This window comes from Lactuca saligna, chromosome 6 (genome assembly GCF_052625555.1).
Source record: "Lactuca saligna cultivar CGN05327 chromosome 6, ASM5262555v1, whole genome shotgun sequence".
Taxonomy (NCBI): domain Eukaryota; kingdom Viridiplantae; phylum Streptophyta; class Magnoliopsida; order Asterales; family Asteraceae; genus Lactuca; species Lactuca saligna.
The window spans coordinates 13,192,881-13,216,180 of NC_136422.1; the positions used below are offsets into that span (position 1 = coordinate 13,192,881).

At 33.7% G+C, this 23,300-nt stretch overlaps 1 protein-coding gene across 1 annotated transcript; it reads left to right on the top strand.

The window, feature by feature from the left end:
• The first annotated feature begins 19,013 nt into the window (after nucleotides 1-19,013).
• Nucleotides 19,014-20,147, top strand: LOC145002311 (uncharacterized). Its single transcript, XM_078961607.1, has 2 exons — nucleotides 19,014-19,446; nucleotides 19,849-20,147. The coding sequence occupies exons 1-2, from the start codon at nucleotides 19,014-19,016 to the stop codon at nucleotides 20,145-20,147; spliced, it is 732 nt and encodes a 243-aa protein (XP_078817733.1).
• The last annotated feature ends 3,153 nt before the right edge of the window (nucleotides 20,148-23,300 follow it).

Consider the following 23,300-nt stretch of genomic DNA (forward strand, 5'->3'; position numbering starts at 1 on the left):
AACTTTCTTCTATTCTTTCTTCAAAAACCGAACCAACACCCAAGGTGAGTTTCATATCCCCTTATTTTCGGTTTTTATGAGTTTTGTGGGGGAGAATACAAGAAAAAGTGTAGATCCATCATTATGTGTATGTTGTGGTTGATTTCTATGCTTACATGTATGTTTTGTATGATTTTTATGATAGATCTAGTGTGATATGCTAAAAACCGAGACATATATTTTATCATAGCATAAAATAGACTATCACATGCAAAGTATACTAAGAAAATGACTAAATAGCTTGACAACACTTAACTTGGGTTAAAAACTCATTTTTTTGACATAAAATGTTGAAAATACAAAGTTAAAGGGGCCTAAAGTGAAATATTTCGAAATCTGATGGGTGAGATGAGTCAAAACAATTTACACAATGTATTTTCTGAAAATATACTATTTAGAGGGTTAAAAACGTAAATTCCAAGCTTATTGGGCTAAGTATGACATTTTCGGCCCAATAAGGCCCAATATGCGAAATTTTCTAAGTTGGAGGACCAAAACTGCATTTTTTTTTGTAAAACAGTGGACTATAAGTGTTCCATGTGCTTTTCAAAGGTTTACAATGCTTTTCAAATTTAAAAGGGACCAAAGTTGTAAAAATTTTCCAAATTGGGTCAAAAATGTAAAAGTTGCGAAAAACAGGGGCTATAACCGAGAAAACTGAAATTTCAAGGGCTTAAACTGTTTTCTATGATAAAAATACTGGAAAATACTTATTTCAATAATTTTTGGTGTAAAAATGTCAAGAAAAATTGATTTAAGGGCCAAACCGGAAAGTTTTTAAATAAAGGGGTGAAAAGGGTAAATTCTACAATTAAGGAGGGGCTGAAAACAGAAAATCTTCAATGCTAGTTAATACATGCAATTTGACCAATTGACGATACCATGCTTGTCGACGAATTACAATACACTCCAATACCAAAAGTCGTTGTTAAACGAATTGGTTCGGTCTCGAACCAATAAAAATCCAAAACCACTAACACGACGACGTTACGACATTTTGATTCATAACTAATAACGATGGAGAATTCACTATACATACGAGTGTGCGCAGACGTCTATGCACCATCTTTGGGCCCCAAAAGTGTAAAATCTTGTTCGTTGAGCCTAGCTAGCCCAATGACCTGATCTTAAGGCCCGAAGGTCTCTCTCTCTCTCACTTACGAAGTGTTGGGTTTTACCGATCCGACATAACGTAATAGGACTTTCAATGGCAAACATGCTGCTGGTCCCCAAGGGTCCTTCAGTGCTGCCAGTAAAGTCAGTAACTCACGATTGCGGGTTGGGCTTCGGGCCCTTCGCAATTGCATTTATCCTGAACGACGCGGGGAAATACCGAGGGTTTCGCACCTTCTCTCCTTCCCTCCGGTCGTGGGACTACACAAGTCCGGGAGGATTGAGTTGTGTGAAGAATTACGAGTGGCACCTAAGGGATCACTTGTAAGGTTGTCGATTGGACGTTTTCATTAACGTACTTCACAACACTTCACCACCCATTGTATTCTCAATGCCTCCGGAGCTCAACGATTTCCCTCTAACGAAACGAAACAACGGTATACAAACTAAGTAATACAAAGTGATAGGAAAACGTCGGGTTTTCCTAGGGTTTTCAATAATTACAAATTATGAATTACCGGTCGAATTTTTCACAACTATTACGCTTACATCAATAAGAATTCAAACATGCATACTCATGGATCAACACATATTTTACACTATTTTATTATTAGAAAATATCGGATTTTCTGATGGGTTTCAAACATTACATTGGATTTCAAACTCTACTTATGAACTCACCAACATTTCGTATGTTGACGTTTTTCAAAATACTTGTATTCTCAGGTAACAGATAAGGTGACGGATGATTTATACTCTATGATGTTTGCTGTGGTTTAAGTGATGTTGAACAGTTATTTTGAGAATGTAACGTTTGAACAATGTAACGAATGTAAACACTAACGGTTGTACTATTCCAAATGTTGGTGATGTTTTATGTTATGTTTCATGTATATGCATTGTAATGGTATTCAATGAGTCACGATAGCCCTCGGACGTTTCCGCCGTCTGGTTCGGGGGTGTGACAGGTTGGTATCAGAGCATTGTTTATAGTGAACTAGCATATCTAGCCACACACGGATATGCAACTATAAACCAAAAAGAGGGACTAACATAACTCTGAACAAAACAAGTAAATAAAATACGCTTGCTTGTATTTGGAATAAGAACATAACGCTAGTCATGTACACTATGTTTTCTAAACACTAGTTTTCTAAACACTAGTCATGCCATACACCAAGTATGCACACTATGTTTGTTTATGATCTTTACATTGTGAAATAAACCAATTGAACCATGATTCTAATTTCATACTCCCAAATCTTTATTGTAATTGTAAGAATTCCAAATCCTTATCATTTATCGAGATCTGTTAGATTTTAAACTTATATGCATTGGTCCTCTTGTAACGATTATGCACAAAGTCACAAAGACTTGTCAACAAACATTACATAGTATTCCAATGGAGATCAATTCCATGGGAAACATCCTTCTTGCATTAAGTTTTCTAATCTTACATAGATTTAATAACTTCCATCTATGAAACATTCCCATTTTGACTATCACTTCTGAACAAGAGTTGCCTCTTTCAGAATATGTCAATATGGTCCTTCCAAAAATTATCACTATACTTCCAACTATCCCTGAGCAACCAATCTTTGGTAAACCTTAGATTGTCCTTGACAATTGCTTAATCATTTTAGTCATGTCCAATTCTAGACCTTTTCCCTCTTAATGCCCCAAGCATTTGGACAATTTAGAAAGGACAAATATTATAGCACATGTAATTGATCTTTTACCCAAAACAAATGGGACACGATTCATGATGTCTCACATAAAGACATGATTCTAGACCAATATTTTGCTACACTATTTTTTTTATTTGCCATGTTTTCAAAATTTGACTATGAAGAGGGATGCCGTAATCATAATCGAATTTTGAGAACGCAATATATATATATATATATATATATATATATATATATATATATATATATATATATATAGAATTTTCTTAAGTTGAACCAAACCAACATAAAATTCATATATATATATATATATATATATATATATATATATATATATATATATATATATATATATATATATATATATATATATATATATATATATATATATATATATACTTGACTAAAATGATTAAAATCTCAATCTAAGCCTTTTAGAATTGAAATGAAGTATAATTTCCTCTCCCTTAATTATAGCAAAACAACTTTTTCAACCGTTGCAACCTCACGAATTGAAACTTTTGTTTTCTATAATTAACATTGCTAACTTGCAATACTTATCATAATTATCATTCTCCCACTAACATGATGATTATTAGCATAATACCTATGCTCCTACTAGCTTTGACATGTACTCAGAAATTATTTGGACTTCTAGAAGTCAATACTTTACTAACTTTCTTACCAAAGTTTAGATTTTTGATACTAGATTGCTTTGATAAGACTTTATCAAAATCATACACCTTATCTTAGATAGCTCACAGGTGTGTCTAAACAATTTTAGAACTATGAAAAAGGATGCCGTAATCATAGTCTCAATTGTTTAGACCTTTGCTATCTGCTTCAAATTTACTTGGTGGAAGTGTTTCCTCACCATCATTTTCATGAATCGGAGAGAAACCTTATGACCCTTAGATTTTATGGTGAATGTGTTCTTATCCATGTGAATTGTCAAAACCAAAGTCACAAGACAAGGATAATGACAAATCCAAACACATATGGACTGAACTCAATCTTTAGTTTCTTGCCACCTTGCAGCTCAAGGGCCTGCCATTACTTCCAAGTTGTTATGCAACCAATTGAGAACTCTAAGAACTCATATGCAAAGCCAACTTTAACTGGAATCGGCACAAAAATAGAAATATGTCAACATGATAGGTTATAAACCTCACGTCGTGTGTTAGTGTTAAACTACAAGTTTTTATTCTTGATTAGATCTTGAAATTCTTCCAAGATCTTAAAGACTCCCACTGTCCTCTTGACATATAAGACTATCTTGCCAAATATTCAAGAAATAGTTTGGATTCTTTATCAAGACAAACACTTCACACAATTGGTCTTAGTTGGTCTTTTTTTTTTATCCAAAACATCACAACTTACCAATTTCAAATGTACAAGAGTAGGATACTTCTATTCTTACATTTGACTAGTGTTAGGAAACTTTCCTTTAAGATATGTCACTTAACTTAAAGTCTTGGAGTATGACTCTAAGACTTGTTTTGGAACAAGGTATGAATCATCTTCTTGATTTGACCACTTCAACAATTTATAGCTCCTCTTCTTAGCTAAAGTACTAAAGTACTCTTAATCATTAGAATGCATGATACTATAACATGATACTAAAGTACTCTCCCATCTTTTCTGATTTGAGAAACTTTTATCCTTCTGCCTAATTTGATTCTTCTTATTCGCTCTGCCATACATTTGGAACTTTTCTAATGTCTCAGAATTATACTTAACCTTGTAAGTATAACCATATTTACTAAACTTTATTAAATCATGACGAATAGTCTTATCAATCTTTTGTGGTGGACTTAATCAGTGCACAAGAATGTGTACTCGATCCCTTATTCATTTACTTAACTCGCACATCCATATGAACAAGTAACCAGTCTTAATTTTCCAATGCTTGAAAGTTCTCATTCATCATACTATACAACTTGCATGATTCCAAGTGTCTATCCAACTGAAACCTTGGGTGATGAGAAACTTTCATTATTTGGTAAATTAGACATTAACACAAATGAAAGAAACAAATCCATTTTTTCCAATATTGCTATAATTGGAATCATATAAGCAACAAGTTTCCACAAATGCCATTGTAAGGATATTTAGAATAAATAAAATCAAAAATCCTTTAATTTTAAAACTTTGCGGAAAAACTTATCCTTACAGTGCAAAAGCATATGGAAAAACTTTGTTGTTATCTATTCTAAGCAATATATCATAACTCCTAAGCAACAGTTCAAACTTCTGATCACTGAACAATGCGATCGAAATCCATCTTTGCGATCAGAATCAACATATACTTCCTTTAAGTTTATTCACTTTTCTTTGATTCTTAAAACATCAACAAGTGACCCAATCACATCATGTAATAAGATTCCCAAAATAGAAACTTAATAGAGTTAGATAGTGGAAAAAAAACATGAAGAAGATTCAAACTTCTTGACTTGATCAACCTTATGATCTTTCAGGTAAATAGGCGGCTTCGCAACCAGTGCCCCTTCCTTTGGCAAGAGAAACATATGGACTCTTTGGGAATGGTGTACTGGACTATCACAGACTTGCCTTTCTCTTTACCATTTGGTCAACCGATTTGACTATGGCCGATCCCTTTCCATTGGGAAGAGAAATTTTTTTTTCTGGATTTCCAGTGTCATCATTGTCAATGTCCATAAAGTTTTGGGAAGTCGATCTTCTAATCAAATTTGCTTTACTAGCCTTGCAAATCGTTGCTGATTCAGTAGTACCAAGCAAATAGATAAGATCATTAAGGGTCTTGTCATAGTTTTTTTCATTGGAGTCCCAAAGGAACTCACTATGTGACTTAGAAAGTGATTGAACCACCAACTTTCTCAAGAATTTGACACCCAAATCTCCCGGCTTGTTAATATGTGACTTCATCTCCAAGATGTGATCACACATAGACCTTTGCTTGCCAATAGGGCTTGAGTGACCTTAAACTTTTCAAGAACTTGTGGGTTAGGGAGAATAATTGGAGGAGGTGAAAGAAGTATGATTTCCATGGGACATCATCTCCATTTAGGAAAGCTTGTTTTGAAGAGATTTGCGAAGATCATAAATGTCTAAACCAGACATCTTTTGGGAGATATTCAAGATAGTTGATTTAAAGTCCTTAATATAACACCCAATATGAAATATTAAGGCTAGGAACCAACACAATACTTTTATAACTTGGAAGAGGGATGCCATAAGCCAAGCTATAAAATATTTGAAGGTAGGTGAATGACGATTCACCAATTTCCACCTTAAGTGTTATTTCTCTCATTATAGTCAATCCAAATGCATGATGCCATGCAACGCAAATGGACCATGCCGGGTTGGGTCAAGTCTTACCAATTATAGTTATGGACTTAGACATTAATCCAACATATTCTTCTAATCCAACTGGGGTTCTTCCACCACGGGTGTAGAAGGAACATCTAAAGGCATGAAGGTTACACAGAAGAAGAAAAAAGTCGAAAAACCACAAGCTGTGGAGGAGGAAGTTGTTAAGGAGACAATACCCACGAAAATTGGGGTTCTTAAGCGAACGAAGAAAGCAGCAAAGAAGCCTTATGAATCTCCAATCAAGACAACTACACAAGAAACTACAGTTGAAAGTGATGATCCCAAGGATGTATAATCTTCAAATCCTTTTTCTTCTAAGGGTGGTCCAAAAATGGTTCGAAAGCCACAATATACCAGGAAGGGTGTTCTATTTCGTGAGGTTTCGATTCCTGGATCACCAACCTCCAAGAAGCATTGAGCTATTGATTTTGATCAAAAGTTAAAGAAGAAGAAATGTGAAGTTAAATTTCCACTTGAGAATGTGACAGTCGAAACCGAGTATGACAGTGGTAGCGAAAGGTCTGATGTTCACATTAAGGATTCTTTTATTGTTTCATGTTGAAAGGATTCCCATGTCGAGTCGAATCTCGAGGAGACAAGAGATCCCGATGTCAATGTAAACATATTTGCTATGAAATTTGAAAGCTTCGTGATGTTGCCAACGAACGTCATGAACTCTTAGTAGAAAAGGTGACTACAACAAAGGAGTCTCTTGATCTCAAAGTTGTTGAACTCAAATCCTTGTCGTCGAAAGAAGTATAAAAGATGGAGGAAAACTATACCTTGTTGCATGGAACAGTCGATGTCATTTCTGGTTCCATCACTCGATTAGTTGAGTTCAATACTAAGTATACGAAATAATTTGAAGCCAAGTCAGAGAAGGATGCAAAGGTGTTTGAAAATATGGAGGAATTCCTGTTAGGTATGAAACTCTGCCAAAGTTTGATATTTCGAATCAATCAATAATTTATCAAGAATCTATTTCACAAATGGTTTGAAAAATTGATTCGAACATCAAAACCGAGCTCTCTCCAATACTTGATTTGGTACTTCGTTTACCAACCAATGCTCCATATGCAGTGCAAGTGTCTAAAGGGGGAGAAAAAGGAGTTGGAGGAACTGGATGTTCAAAAGATTCTGATAATGAGAAAGGAGTAGTCATTAGGAAAGTAATTTTGACTCAAATTCCAACTTCAATTCCCATGAAACCTATAATGCTGTCTTCGACTACAACTTCTACAACAACAACAATGAGAAATTTGAAAAAAGGAATCTCGATTAAAGAAGGAGAAGGGGGTTCGAGTTCATTCCCTAAAAAATCAACTTTGAATGTTGATCCAAATGGTAAATGGAAATCAATTTAAGTTGTTCTATCAGATGAAGAAAAGAAAAAGCAACAAGCCATCAAAATTGAAAAACAAACGCAGATAGATAGCATTCTAATGAGAAGAGGAAATGACCCACCTACCTTGAACAAGGGTGTTCTCAACAAGCAGTGGTGTTATGAAATAATAGAAGATATTGTTGCTATTGGATTGAATGGCAGTTTTCCAAAACCACCAACGAATAGCCACGACACAGAATATTCTGATTTTAATCAACTCGACTTTCCAATCAATCATATGTTGTTCACTTCTTCACAATTCAAGATCGTAGAAAACTTCAATGATAAGGAAGAATTTAGAAAGTTGAAGATTCGATTTCACACTGTCTTGGGGAAGAATGAAGAAGAGGTGTGGTCTTTAGTGAAGATAGTAAAAGTGATGACCATTATACGTGATAGCTTGTTCGAAGGTCTACTACAAAACTTTTGTTATGTTTTTGTAAAGGAAAATAATGTTGTTTTTGAGTTCACAATAGTAGATTTTACATTGATGAACTTGAATGATTTGATCACGGTCACGAAGATAATGAGAGATGTTGATGTGTTGAAGATATCAGAAACCAATAAAGATGATTTTGTTATTGGGTTTGATCATATCAAAGCTTTTCTTGGCAACTACTATGACCACTTGGCAATCATAGATATTGATCTTGCCATAGCTATTAAGAAGTCATCAAAATTTCCACAATCTTTGTTAAGGGGAAAGATGAATATAGATGATTATGAAGATGGTGAAATTATTCATCAACCTCTTTGTGTTGTGTTTCTTGGAAAGAACAAAAAAGGGTGAATGACAAAGTTTTTGTTTCAAGTTAGTGATATTGAGAGGTACACAAACTCTCATTATACTAATCTCCTCATTCGAGTCAAAAATTGCAAGAAGAATGACAGTGAAGACAATGCCGAGATTCGAAAAATCATTCTATGGTACATGGAGATCAGAAGAGAGCTATTGGTGACAACAAAGCTGATTGCTTAAATTTTTACATCTCTCACTAAGGGGGAGAATGTTGGGTCGAACATAGGTCATGTGGATTCGAAAGTATGCAGAGTCTGTAAGGTGTCGAAGCAATATGATTTCGACTCTCTATCTATTTAACAAGGCAATGTAGTTTTGATACCTAAAAGTTTAGTCCTTGTTTTTTTTTGTGCGCGTCTGCTGTACCCTATAAATATGGTAAGTACATAGAGTAGAGTAAGATTCAAACATAGCGTCATTGATATCTTCCACTCTCAAGTACTCTTATACTCTTTAGACTATATCGAGCCAATCAGATCTTATTTAGATCATGTGTAAGTTTACATCTTTTATTGATTCATTTTTGTTCTTAATCAATCTCTAACTCACATCAAAAAGTATGTGTTGGTGGGTATGTTTTACATTTAAAAAAGAGTTTAAAGTATATAGGGTCTATGATTCATAAGGAAGAGGGTGTTGATGACAATGTTACACATCACATAAAAACAAGATGATGAAAATGGAGGGTAACAACAAGAGTTTCGTGTGACAAGAAGTGGCATTGAAATAAAAGTGAAAATTTTATAGGGACGCAATAAGACCATATTTGCTGATTAAGAATGTACGAGAAAAAGATACATATCTAAAAATTGAGAATGTTGTAATGGTCATGTGAAAGACATTCTAGGACATGACACTAAATTCGACAATTAGGAATGCGTTGGGTGTCACATCAATCATCAAGAAATTAAAGGAATAAAGAATACAGTGGTGTGGACATGTCCATAGATAGGAACCTACTACTGCAGTTAACGAAGTGGATATGATTTCATTCGAGGGTGCAAGAAGGAGAGGCTGGTCGAAAGGGAAGTGAGAATGTAGTATTAAGTTAGACTTGAAGGAGTTAGTCCTTTTTGAGTATATGTCTTAGACATGAGAGTGTTGAGGTCTAGAATAAAGATATTACAGACATGGGAGTGTTGAGGTCTAAAATAGAGATATTAGAGTAGTATTGGCGTACTATAAGATCTATCATCCTCTTTTTGTTTGCGCTTGATGGCCGGTTCCCACATATTTATACATGTTTTCTTATTTTTTTTGATGTCTTTGAGCATGTTTAGTTAGCATCTGATTTTGGCTCTTTGCTTAATCCTTGTGTCTACTTCCACTACTCCTGATTCTTATCAATATTTTACTTTTTTGACCCTATCCCTCTCCATTTGCATATTTATTGTCTTTACTAACCCTTTAGTTGGTCACACATCACCGTATTATTTATTGTGAGGTGACTTTTGTATATGCAAGAGTCTTTTGTAGACCGGATTGTCACAAACACAAGTTCGACATTACTCCTTGCCCGTGCGGCATACCGAGGTCCCCAATAAAACCCCGATACTAGCCCTCCCATGTTACACACGCCAACTGGTTTTGCCCTGCCATGGGCTCATCAGGGAAGCAACACTAACTCTCGACCAATTGTATCTCTAGAACGCTACGACCCCCCTTCATTGTCACGCACTTCAAGGACTCGGCCAGACAGCAACGACTAGCATAACAACGTCCCTTAGGCTAGGACGTCCTCTTTTGAACCCAATGACAAGCAATTCTAGTGACATGGTCTTTGTCTTCTCGGTCAACATGGTCACAAGATATCAGCCCGTGACACTCTCCCACCGCAAAATTGTCGCACGTCCTCGTGCGATGGAAGAGGAACTTTTGTCCTTTCGAAATGGCCTTTCTTCTGATGCCAAGTATGATTGCTTACCGCTACACTGGATCCCAACTGTTATACTTCGAAGTCGGAATCCTCGACATGTGGCCATCCCCATTACTTCCTTCAAGGAGGTAGAGCATTCATCGGTGTATTTCTCTTGACTTCGCAGCAACCCACCAGCAAGTCCATACTTCTACGGACCCCATGAATATGCACAATCATACTGGCATGTCCCTTCGTCATTTGGATTTGGTACCACTTATCAAGGACATAAGTTCGGCATTACTCCTTGCCTGTGCGACGTACCGAGGTCCCAAATAAAACCCCAATACCAACCCTCACATGTTACACACGCCAACTGGTTTTGCCCTGCCATGGATTCATCAGGGAAGTGACACTAACCCCTGACCAGTTGTATCTCTAGAACACTACGGCCCCCTTCATTGTCACGCACTTCAGCGACTCGGCCAGACAACAACGACTAGCATAACAACGTCCCTTAGGCTAGGACGTCCCCTTTTGAACCCAATGATAAACAATTCCAGTGGCATGGTCTTTGTCTTCTTGGTCAACACGGTCACAGGATATAGTCCGTGACAGGATGCTCTTATTATTATTATTATTATTATTATTATTATTATTATGTATCATTTTTTTGGCACCGATCTTTTAGTGTTATAGTTGGAATTGCTGACCATTTTATCTTCCCTACCTTATTTTACACGAGATTTTGGTAATGTTATTATTGTTAATAGAAAATTCAAAATTATATATATATATATATATATATATATATATATATATATATATATATATATATATATATATATATATATATATATAATCAGATTTGAACCATGTTTTGAAAACCGGACCGGACCGGCCGGTTCAACCGGGAACCGGTCCCGGATCCGGTTTTTAAATGCCAAAAAACCGGTATTCATTTGAACCGGTGAAAACCAGTAAAAACCGGTTGAACCGGTCAAAACCGGTCCGGTTGAACCGGCAAAACCGGTCAAAACCGGAAATTTAAAGAAATATATATTTTTTTATTTTTTGTATTTTTTATATAATTAAATATAATTATGACATCGTCCGGTTTTCCCGGTTTTTGAGACCGGTCTGACCGGTTGGACCAGCTGAACCATCGAACCAGTAAGACGACCGGTTCGGTTTTCAAAACATTGGATTTGAAATATCTTAAAGATGTCTCCATATGATGAAAGATTTCCAATAGTGAACTTTGAACTAGATTCTCACACCACATACCACAATAATTTTATATTCGCCTACTCTTGTTTTAGTTACATACTCAAGTATCAATCGTATACTTATAACATATTGTTAATGTAAAACTTTAGTAAAACAACTAACATAAATCTAGAATCTGTGACATACAGACGAGAAAAAAAATCTGATCGTCGAACATACTGGAAATGATCTCAACTCTCAAGTGTTATCCATGAATTTTTGAGTCAGTACGATTAAAATTTGACTATGACGATATAACTAATATGATTATGATAATATAAATGAGTTATGCTTAACCTTTTTATTTGATTCTTTGTCGAAGGAGTATGATTGTACGGACATACAATAACGTTTTTTTAAATTCCAACTAGCAAATACAATTTATATTTATATTTATATAATTACATTGAAGCTATGACAACATGTTAGTGATATAGGAATAATTTAGTGTACATTTGCAATCTTGACTAAGAACCTTTTACAAGGATCATGTGGACCTTGGTATCACTTACATACTTGGCATGATAAAAAACGAATCCATAGTTTTCAATACTTTTCTTTATGTATGGCAACATAATCCGTACTCATTTTTGTATGGCATATTTTAATTGGTTACTATTTTATGTCTTTTGGAATTGTAAAAGGTCGAAAGAACAAAAAATGGCACAAAAAGTATCATTTGCAGACATGCTCAATTTGATGTCGGATGAACAGGGAGAGTGAGAAGGGATGTGCAAAGTATATGCTATCAACAAACATTTTCGTACTTCTTTTTGGCCTATAAAATGGTTTCAAGAGTGTCTAACTCATCAAAGTGTCTTTGAAGATTATTAAATTGTATGGATGTATTACTGGGTAACTACTCTTTTGGCAGTTAGTAAGTCATTTGTTAACACAACCAAATCATTTGTTAACACTAACTGCCAAGGGAGATTTGCCCTGCAATTCATCAATTTTACATATTTAATGATTTGTTGCCCTGCAATTCATCAATTTTACATATTTAATGATTTGGAGATTGCTCTTTCATAAAATTTGATTTTCTATCCCAGTTTAAATTTTATTATATGTATTAAGTGACGCTCCAACTCACCTAGTTAGATTGACTCGAAGTCCTATTAAATCTTTGTAGTTGTTTCTTATAACTTGCAAATGGTGTACTAATTATGTTTTTTTATTCCATGTACTCAAAATCAGTGATATATAAGCATAAATACATTGTACATTTTATTATAAAGAAGTTTGATGTTATCAAGCTTGACACAGTTGCGGTTTTGTATAGGTGCCCATAGTGGCACCAGCAACACCTATCTCGCCTGTTTATTCATAGTGGAGAAAATTTCAATTTTGAAAAAAGATAAATCCATAAATAGATAAGAGCATCACGGCGCCCAATCTAAACTATGTTTGACCCCATGCATGTTAAGAGAAGATGAGTTGTAACATCTTGTTTGTTAGTTAACTAGGGAATAATCCCGCATTGCAGATGTTGGAGTTGTGGGGATTGGAGGTTATTTCATAATTTTATTAAAAACAGGAAATAGTAACAAACTTTAAATGTTTTACATATGCTCATAGGCTTTTCAACATACAATGTCTTAATAAGAAAATTACTGAAAGTACAATGTTGTAATAGAAAGAGTGAATAATGCGAAAATGAACCCAAGGGTAAATCCGTAAATATTTCCGGCTAATGAGTTCACACCCTGTTTATGAGCCCTTAATACCAATTGTGTTGCACTGTTGTTTGTGTAAAGGATAAGAGCATACATCAGTAACCTAATTTACAATGAAAATTTTAAATTTTTATAAAATGATTCAATAACTTACTCCAATGTTGCCACCCAAGTTCGTGTGCTTTTTTATGATGGTTAACAGTGTTTAATCACATACATTGAGATAAGATGTTGCAATTGCACATAGGTATAAAAAAATGGAAAATAATTCGAGGATGAAATGACTAAAAACTAAAAAGTAATATGTTCTCTAAGCTTAATAGGAGTTTTTTTTTATTATTATTATTATAATTCAATGATGTTTAGTTGGAACTTGGAACTATTTATGTTGAATATTCCTGTATTGAGAATCTATGATTCAAGAATGTTATCCAACTAAGTGGTAGAGTTTGAAAAAGTCAAATGTATGGACTCTTCTTATAAAAGATTGTAATAATCTATTTAACCTTATCTTCCAAAACATCAAGGAAAATCAAATTTGTTTTTTTTCTTTTGTTGCAACAATGCTGATTCATTGTTCCTACTGTAGAATACCTGAAATCGAATTGCAAAGCTAGAAATGGTGGCTGAGGAAAAAAGTTACAGAATAGAGGTGTTTTCGGAATTACACTTATAAATGCTAAAAATAGAATCCTTTTATGTTTATTCAATCCTTAATCAATTTCATCTCAATTTGTTTGTCTTTTGGTGAGTTCAATCAATTTATCTCAGCTTGTAGAGAATCAAGATCTTACCTTGGAGTTTGAAGCGATTGGTTGAGAAAACATAGAACCTGGAATAATAGACAGAGCATAAGAAAGAAGAAGCAATTGTAATTTTGAAAAGTAACAAATTTCAAAGAAAACAAATTGAACGACAATGCATGTTTAGAATCAACCAAATATACATATACACAAAGGTAAAGTAGTCATTTTCTCATATTCATATAGAGTGCATTACAATTTAACAAAATTCAGAAATCATACCTTGTATTATTTACATATAGAAGGGCTATGATCATTATTTGTCTGTAATTGAAACATATGGCCCTTCAATCTGTGTAACTGTAAACAGACAACAAACTGAACTATCTTCATGACCACATTATCTATAAATAAGTCGCATCAAATACACCTTCATTATTACTATTAGTCCAACATTACAAGATATTTTCCAATAAAATGTGAGGAAAGTGTAATATCATTCGTTTATTTTAAGAAAAACTTCAAAAAGTTGGTATATATGCTTTCCTTGATGACACTGCTATTTCTCCTTTCTTCATTCATCAATTTTTCTTTCTTTGAATCTTCAAGAAAATGGATTTTTGTACAAAATTCTAATTTCGGATTTGAATAAATTTATCGGATGAAAATAATATATATATATTTATCAGAACAATTTGATAGTTTATTTCAGAACAATCTAACCGTGATCCAGCAAAGATACCAATCCAAAATTATTGTTTTTCCATTTAGTGAAGTGTTGGGTTGTTATTTTGGTAAATTTTGACGAATGTGAAGGTTTAGTGTTGACTATAACAGGTTTGGGTTCTCCTTCTCACTTTTCATCTACTTATGCAATGTTAGAACTGACTCGGGTCAGATTTTGGTAAAATTTGACGGATAGAAGATTTTTGGACCTGCTTTAAGCGGTTGGAGTGCAATGTTTCACCCCTTGAGGTTTTTTCCAATCTAATCTTTGACCTTTAACCATGTCTATAGTTATTGTAAATTTTATAAAAAAAAACTTATTTTTACCGGGCATCAAGTATGGTTGGTTTATGCTTGCATGTGAATGGGACATATAGAGCTCATTGGGCTGAAAATTTGAGATTCTGTAAAAATTAGTTACATATAATTTATTTGTTATCTTCTTTTCTTCTGTTCTAGTGCATGGTCGTGCTGTTTTTTTCCAAGTAAAAATGGTTGTGTTCCATTAGCCCTTAAATGCATTAAAGGTTCTGGAGAGATCGTTCCCAGCATATTAGTTGGATTGATATGGAAAGATATACAAGACCAAACTTCCTTATACGGAGAAGAAAACCTAAGTATTTAGTTTACAAGTTTCTAACAGTTAATTTACACAAACCTTGCATTTTTATTTCACTGAGAATCATTGCTGAACAGACAAAGTGGTTGTCAGTTTTCTCCAAGTAATGACTATCCTAAGTTCCAATGGTCAACAAACATGACATGTCATCATTATTTCCATTCAGAATTTTGAGCAATGCATTGGTCAAACTAAATGAGTTTTTGTGCGATCGAATACTCCCTGTTGATGTCCAAGTGTCATATTAAATCTTCAATGTATATTAGCGAGTGATGAATCAGTAACGACATAAATTCAATTTGCCTTTTTTAAATATTTAATGCAATTTCATAGAATTGTTCATGAATCATTTACAAAACTTTTGAATAGAATGAAGAAGATGATATTTTTTATGTGTGATTCTTCACTTAATCTTCCTTTCATCCTTTGTATCTATTTTGATGGGATTGAAATATCCCATTGTAGAGAGATGACAGGAGTGGAAGTCAAAGATACAAAAATACAGATTGAATGAGTAATTCGAGTGAAAGAATGTGTTAGTTGCAGGTAAGGCTATTTGGCTATTTCGATCTTTTATTTATTTCCTTGAATTTTATAATATTAAATTTAAGTAACGATTTTTGGTAATTGCGTTAGCATTTTTTATTTCATGACAAATCAATTAAATATAGATCAGACGCTTTTGGCCAATGGATAGCATTGGTAACATTGATTATATGTACAAAAAAAGTAAATTGCTATTTGTAATACACAAATAAATAAAAGTAGTTTGATATTTATTGCAGAGTGTTATGGACAAGAAGTTGAAAAACTTAAAAGACATTGTAATGAAGCGTGATGATATAGGAGAGTCAAAGGGAAAGTTTGAGCCCTAAAAGCATATACAGGCTTAATTACCTGTTACATTCAATGAGCAACAAGTGACAAATTTACCCAATGTACTCTTGTGGGATTTGTAATTTTTCCTATCCCTTTTATCATATTGATTTCCACTTAGTTCTTTGGGTTTAGTTGAACCGAATACATATCCGATCCCCGCAAAGTAGGGATCCTTCACTAATTAATATTATAATTATCATTTTGAATAATTTGTAAACTTACTTTTTATTAAGATAAAAAACAACAATAATATCATTTTTATAATATAATAATATAAATAATATTATATAAAATAAAATTCTAAATAAATTTTCATCAATTTTTTTATCTTTGTTTTTAGTAGTAAACCCACAAACTTTATATATATATATATATATATATATATATATATATATATATATATATATATATATATATATATATATATATATATATTCCATAAAACTAATATCATTAATTGTAAAAAAATATAATAATTCAAACAAATGTTATATCTATTTTATTAGCTGCATATAAATCGTTGCATATTATATTAGTAAAAAGAAGAAAAAAAACCTTATGCGTGGTGTTTAAAAAATGAAAACAAAAAATAAATAATAAAAAACTATATAAATACGTTATTAACATAGTTAATATAATTATAAAAGCTAAAGAGAATTATGAGTAAACGATGAATAAAAAAAATACGAAAAAAAAGAAAGACAATTGCATCAGGTGAAGAAAAAAAAAAAACAACAACAAAAAAAGATACATATCTTGAAAGAACAAAAAAAATATTAAGAAAGAAAAAACCACACTATAATGAATGAGGTGTTTTTTTACCATTTGATTAAAACTAGAAGGGCAAAAATTGGTAAAAAAAAGAATTACAAAATGAAATTATAAAGTCTGTATATAGATATTAATGGGAATTTGTGATAAATTTTTATGTGTAATGTCATTCGAAATAGTTAAAACCAAGATTTATGGTCAAAATAGGCTATCATTAAAAACAAGTTGGAGATTAGATTGGTGTGTGGAGTAGATTTATAAAAAAAAAAAAAAATGAGTTCTGGGTTTCAAAAATGTGTTATGTGAGGGTCCTAATAGGGAGGGATAATTTAGGCTAAGTATTAGACTTCTAAGGAGTGAAATCATGTCACTTAGGAGGGCTCTCCACATAAACCCGACATGGAAAAAATTGTCTCTCAACACAAAATTCTTTACCATCTAAGACGTTAACTTGGCCCACTTAACCCCTCCTTTTAAATATATTTATTTTAAAGTTATATAACTATTCTTTAATCAAATTAATAATATTTAGAATTATTTTTATTAATTTAATTTATTTCTTTTTATTATTATAGTTAAATATTAATAATTTTCAATAAATCACTTTAGATTTATATAATCCCTTTTTTATTTAACTAATTCACTGATAAGACCTTAAAAGTTTATTCTAATTACTTTATTATTCATATTACTTACTATTTTTTTGTGTATAACTAATTAAAAGTAGGGCATTACATAAGACACTAATGATCATATGGATGCATACAGAAATCGATCATCAAAAATATGGCATTACATAAGACACTAATGATCATATAGATGTATATAGAAATTGATCACTCATTCAGTTAAAGATCACGGAGAACTAAGAAATTAAAAATGTAGACTCTAGTTCACAAATAATAAGCAATATACTTGAAACTTTAGAATCTGTAAATATTTACCATAGTAATCTACAAAACCAAAAAACACTTGAAACTTAACTTAAAATACATTAATAAATTGATATGTCAAACGTAAAATCACCAATACATGATCCACAAAGAGAATCAAAAAATGTCTAAAGAGGAGATCCTCCAAGCTTATAAAAGGAGTCTAATGTTTTGGTTTCAAAAGCACCCGAATCAATACATTTAAGGTGTTTGCTTTTTTTTCTTCCTTTTGTTTTAGAGTGTAGAAACTGTTAGCAAAAATTTAGAGAGAGTTGGTGTAATATGTGGGAAGCTTGAGAGATTAGTCTGTATAATTGTAACTATTTATCATATAGTGGATTTTTCTTTTTATAGGTCAGCGGCTTTTCTTCGATTTTGAAAATTTCCACATCTATTCTTATATCTAGTTATTTTCTATATTGTTATTATTGGGTGGGTTGTTGGGGATCATTGACCCTGGGCCCATTTTTTTTCCAACAACACACTCAACTTATTGTTTTATTTATTATATATTTAACGATAAACCGAGTGTGTGTTATGGTTATGATGAATTTGCTGTTAAATGATTTGACAATTGGAAAAAAGTTAATGACGGGAAAAATTATTCATTCTTGAAACACATTGGTTGTTCACAACATAGAAATGCAAATACATTCGCTAAAAACTTGATGAACCAAGAAGCATATATTCAAAATATCATAGCGAAGCAAAATGAAGAGCAAATATTGAAGAATTGTTTATGATTAAAATTTTTGATTGATACAGTTCGTTGGTTGACATTCCAAGCTTGTTCTTTACGAGGAAATGATGAAAGTCCTAATTCCAAAAACCGTTGTAATTTTCTTCAACTACTAAAACTTATAGCATCCTATAATGATGAAGTTGCAAATGTTATATTAGATAAATCTCCCTATAATTCAAAGTATACTTCTGGAGAAATTCAAATAGAAATTCTTCGTATTATTGCAAATAAAGTTCGAAAACATATTCGTAGTGAAGTGAGGGATTCATACTTTTGTGTCATGGTTGATGAGTCACGGGATGAGTCTAAAAAAGAGCAAGTGGCCATAGTTTTGTGATTTGTTTATGCAGAAGGGATCATATGGGATAGATTCTTGGATTTGGTTCATGTCAAGGATACCTTATTATTAACCTTGAAAATAATTATGTGGAGACAACTTTTACACTATCAATTTGATGTTAGTAAAATCCGTGGCCAAGGGTATGATGGTGCTAGTAATATGAGAGAGGAGTGGTATGGATTACATGCACTTGTTCTTAAGGATTTTCCTTATGCGTATTATGTTCACTGCTTTGCTCTCAGATTACAACCAGCACAGGTGGCTGCTTCAAGAGAAATTATTCCTGTGCACCAATTTTTTTCAAACTTAATTTTTACAATTAATGTGGTTTGTGCTTCTAGTAAGCATCATGATGAGTTACAAAAGGCAAAGGCAATTGAGATTGAGCATTTATTGGAACTTGGTGAAAGTGAATCAGGAAAAGGATTAAACCAAGTTAGGAAACTAACAAGAGATGGTGGTACACGTTGGGGTTCCCATCTTCGTTCTGTTTGTAGTTTGCTTAACATGTTTAATTGTACTCGTGTTGTGTTCTAAGGAATAATTCATGACGTATCTGCTACTTATTCTCAACGAGGAGATGTTGATTCAGCTTATTGTTACCTGAAATCATTTGAGTTTGTGTTTATTCGTCACTTGATGAAGGAACTAATGGGGAAAACTGATATACTTTCTTAAGTTCTACAAAAGAAATCCCAAGATATTATTAATGCCATGGAGTTAGTTTCAGCAAACAACGGAAGGTTTAAATCATTTCAGAAACAACAGATGGGATTCTTTACTTGCACAAATACAGTTTTTTTTTTTTGTGAGAAACATCAAATAGATATCCCAGATTTGAATGCTCCATATACTTCTACTCGATACTGGTCTCGAAAAATAGATAATCATGTTACTTTTGAACATTTTTATTGAGTAGATTTGTTTACATCCACATTGGACAAACAGTTACATGAATTAAATAGTAGATTCAATGATCAAGCGATGGAGTTGTTACATCTTAGTTCTACTTTAGTTTCAAAAGAACACCCTAAAATTATTAACATTGATCAGATTTGTCTTCGTGTTGAGAAGTATTATCTTGAAGATTTTACGAAGCAAGAGAGAATACAATTACGATATCAGTTGGAGATTTTTAATATTGATATGACAAAGAATCCCAGGCTAAGTGGTGTATCTACTATTGCTGACCTATGCAAGGGACTTGTGGAAACTTAGAAACACAAGACATATTATTTGCTTGATAGAGTGGTTTGGTTAACCTTGACACTTCTAGTTTCCACCGTCACAACAGAGAGGGGATTTTCTACTATAAAAATATTCAAGAACCACCTTCGCAATAAGATGTCAGATGACTTTCTCGCAAACAATTTGGTGGTTTACATAAAAAGGGAAATTGTTGAAAACACTTATTTAATGTTGATAATTGATGATTTTAAAGACCTTAAAGGTCGTCGGGCTGAGTTGTAATTCTTTTTTTAGGTATTGTTTGTGTTTAATTGCTAAAAAATTGTTTTTTTTTTGTGTGTGAGAAAAGTAACTTTAGGTATTTTGGTGTTTAAATGCAGATTTTTTTATGTGTAATAATGTTAATTTTAGATTTTTTTTACTTTCTGCCCCCCAAATTATATGTTGAAGCTCCGTCACTGGATCTAACGCCCGCAAGATAGAGTTAGATGATTAAATAATAATAGGATAATTATTCTTCACAACAAAAAATAGGTGTTTTCTGAAGAAGATTATTTAGCGAAAATAATCTAAATAAAAGTCATAGTATTCGTAAAACTGAACTTGAGCCAATAGGGAACATCCACATCTAATTTCAAAAGAGGAAGTTATGATTTTCAAAAGTTTCAACATACCTGTGTTAGCACAGAAACCGAAATTCAAATCGGTTGATTGTTAGGAAAAACAACCTAAACAAGAGTTGAAGATCTCATCAATACCTATGTGTTGATATGAAGAAAATAGACAACAAATGTCGTATAAAAGAGATATGATTTGTAACACCCATAAAAATATGATAAATTTAAACTTTTTAAAACCAACCAATTTCACAAATTGTTTACAGTTATAGTTTTCAAAACATGTTCAACATTAGAGTCTCCCAAAATCATAAGTCAAAAACATGAGGATGTGTACGGTCACGCCTTCGCATTCCCACTATCATCCAAAGTACCTGAAACATAACCCAAAACTGGAATCCAACGCTTAGTGAGTTCCTCAAAGTACCAACACAATTCACAATCATAATAATAAACAACATCAATACAGAGGCTTCAGCCTGACTAGAATGCCCTACCGGCCTACAATCTATCTGGTACGCTCACAGAACCTTCAGTATGACTGGTACACCTCATCGGGCCTTCAGCCTCTCTGGAACATTTTCCGGGCTTTCGATCTGACTGGTACACCTCTCGAGGATGCAGTCTATCTGGGACGCCCTAGGTCTCGTGGCCTTCAATCTACACTAGTCTGCCTCAACCCAACCACACATAAACCATGTCAACATATACATAACATATAAGCATACATATAACCAGTCAACAGATAATCAAACAAATCTTACAGATCACTAAGCATAACATCATCCTATATACCAGGATACAGATCTACCGGATCACTACAACATACCAACATATGATAAACCAGGATAACAATCCAATGGACCGGCCTTGGTGCATTCGATCCAAAAGTACAGTGAGGAAAATTTACCTTACAAACTGAACAGAAGTTGATGAGGTCCCGACTCCGAATCTCAGCTATCTCACCGACACCAATTCCCACCAATGACCAATTTCCATCAAAATCCGAAAATACCTTCAAGGTCAAACTTTGTCAAAGTCAACTAGTCAAACCAACTAGGTCAACTGAGTCAATCTACCCTGTAACGCCTGGTTCCTTGTATGCATTTAGTAATAACTTATTCACTTTTGTAGAGCTACTCGATGAGTTGGGAGCCCCAAACTTGTCGAGTAGAAACTTGAATGGCTGCGGGATTTTAAGTCGCCTACTCAATGAGTTGAGAGCCTCAACTCGACGAGTAGGGCTGCCATGATGAAACCCTAAACTCGGGGTTTTGAACCCTATTTAAGCATCCTAATCCTCACTTGATGACCTCATTTCCATCCTCCAAGTCCCAAACCGTAATCCACAAAACCCCGGTGCCTTATATGAGCTTATGAGTGGTTTTTTAGTGAATATTGTGTGTTTTGAAGCTTGTTGAAGAAGGAGGAGCTTGGGGATTCAGAAGGAAGCTAGTAGATCCAGAAACAACATCTCATCCTCTTCATTTTCTGGTAATCAAGTCTCAACCTTGCTAAATAGCTTGTTAGATCTCCTGCTTACCATTTTATGGGGTTTTTTGGTCCAAGAAGCATGATCTTTGGGACATGGACGTCCCAAGTGGGTATACTTTCATATCTATGACCTTGAAGGGCTCACATGGCATAAAGGTGCAAACTTTATGGCTATGGAAGCCCAATTCAAGCTATAACTTACCATTTTAGCCTTTTAAGCTCCAAAAGGCCATGCATGGGGAGAAAGTTAGGAACTTTACGTGTTCATGGAGTGCTTAGAGTCTGGATCTTAGTGAATATGCCTTAGTTTGGAGTATGGATGGCTTGTGGACCAGGATCTAGGTCCTAAAGGTTTATGATTTGAGCTAAATCCATGAAGAAGGGCTATTAAAGGGTAAAGTTAGAATCTTTACCCTTAAAAGGACGTTTTTTAGTGTGCATGAGTAATAAGAAGCTGAGATCTGACGAGTAGGGGCTTAATCCTTTAAGAGGGCCCAAACATACTGAAGAACTCGGCGAGTCCAGAGAGGGACTCGATGAGTTGAGTCGATTTGTCCCAATTATGCACGAGGGATTTGTTGTTAGGTAAAGGAAATCGAACAAATTTTTCGTAACGTAAGATCTCCACTTGATGAATTGATAACTATTCCATTCCGATGATCACATCAAAACGTCCAATGGACATAGGCATTAGGTTGACGTCAAAGAGATGAATATTCAGGGTGAATAGGCAACTGGTGCATATTTCTAAGGTGCTTTCTAATATGGCAGCTTGTTACTGTTGGGTTTTAGCCATAAGAACTTTCCTATGTGCGCATGCAAAACCCTATTGCTTGGATCTAGGCTTTCTATCAAACATGCTTTTGAATCCAAGACTTCTAATGGCTAATTAGGTTAAACAACAACATTAATACAGATCTAGAATCATACCTTTGAGTTCCTTGTTGATCTTGGTTGTCTTGGAGCTTCTAGAGTCACAATTGTCACTCCTCTAATGGCTTACAAACACCAATAGCAAGCAAGATGATTTAGGAGAGAGGAGAGGGGATGGAATTCGGCCAGAGGTTCCTTT

Excerpts from the sequence above, each read along its gene's own strand:
- LOC145002311 (XM_078961607.1), top strand. The coding sequence starts at position 19,014 with ATGTGGAGACAACTTTTACACTATCAATTTGATGTTAGTAAAATCCGT. Across the intron at positions 19,447-19,848 it reads TTTGCTTAACATGTTTAATT|ATTTGTTTACATCCACATTG; the intron begins GTACTCGTGTTG and ends TTTATTGAGTAG.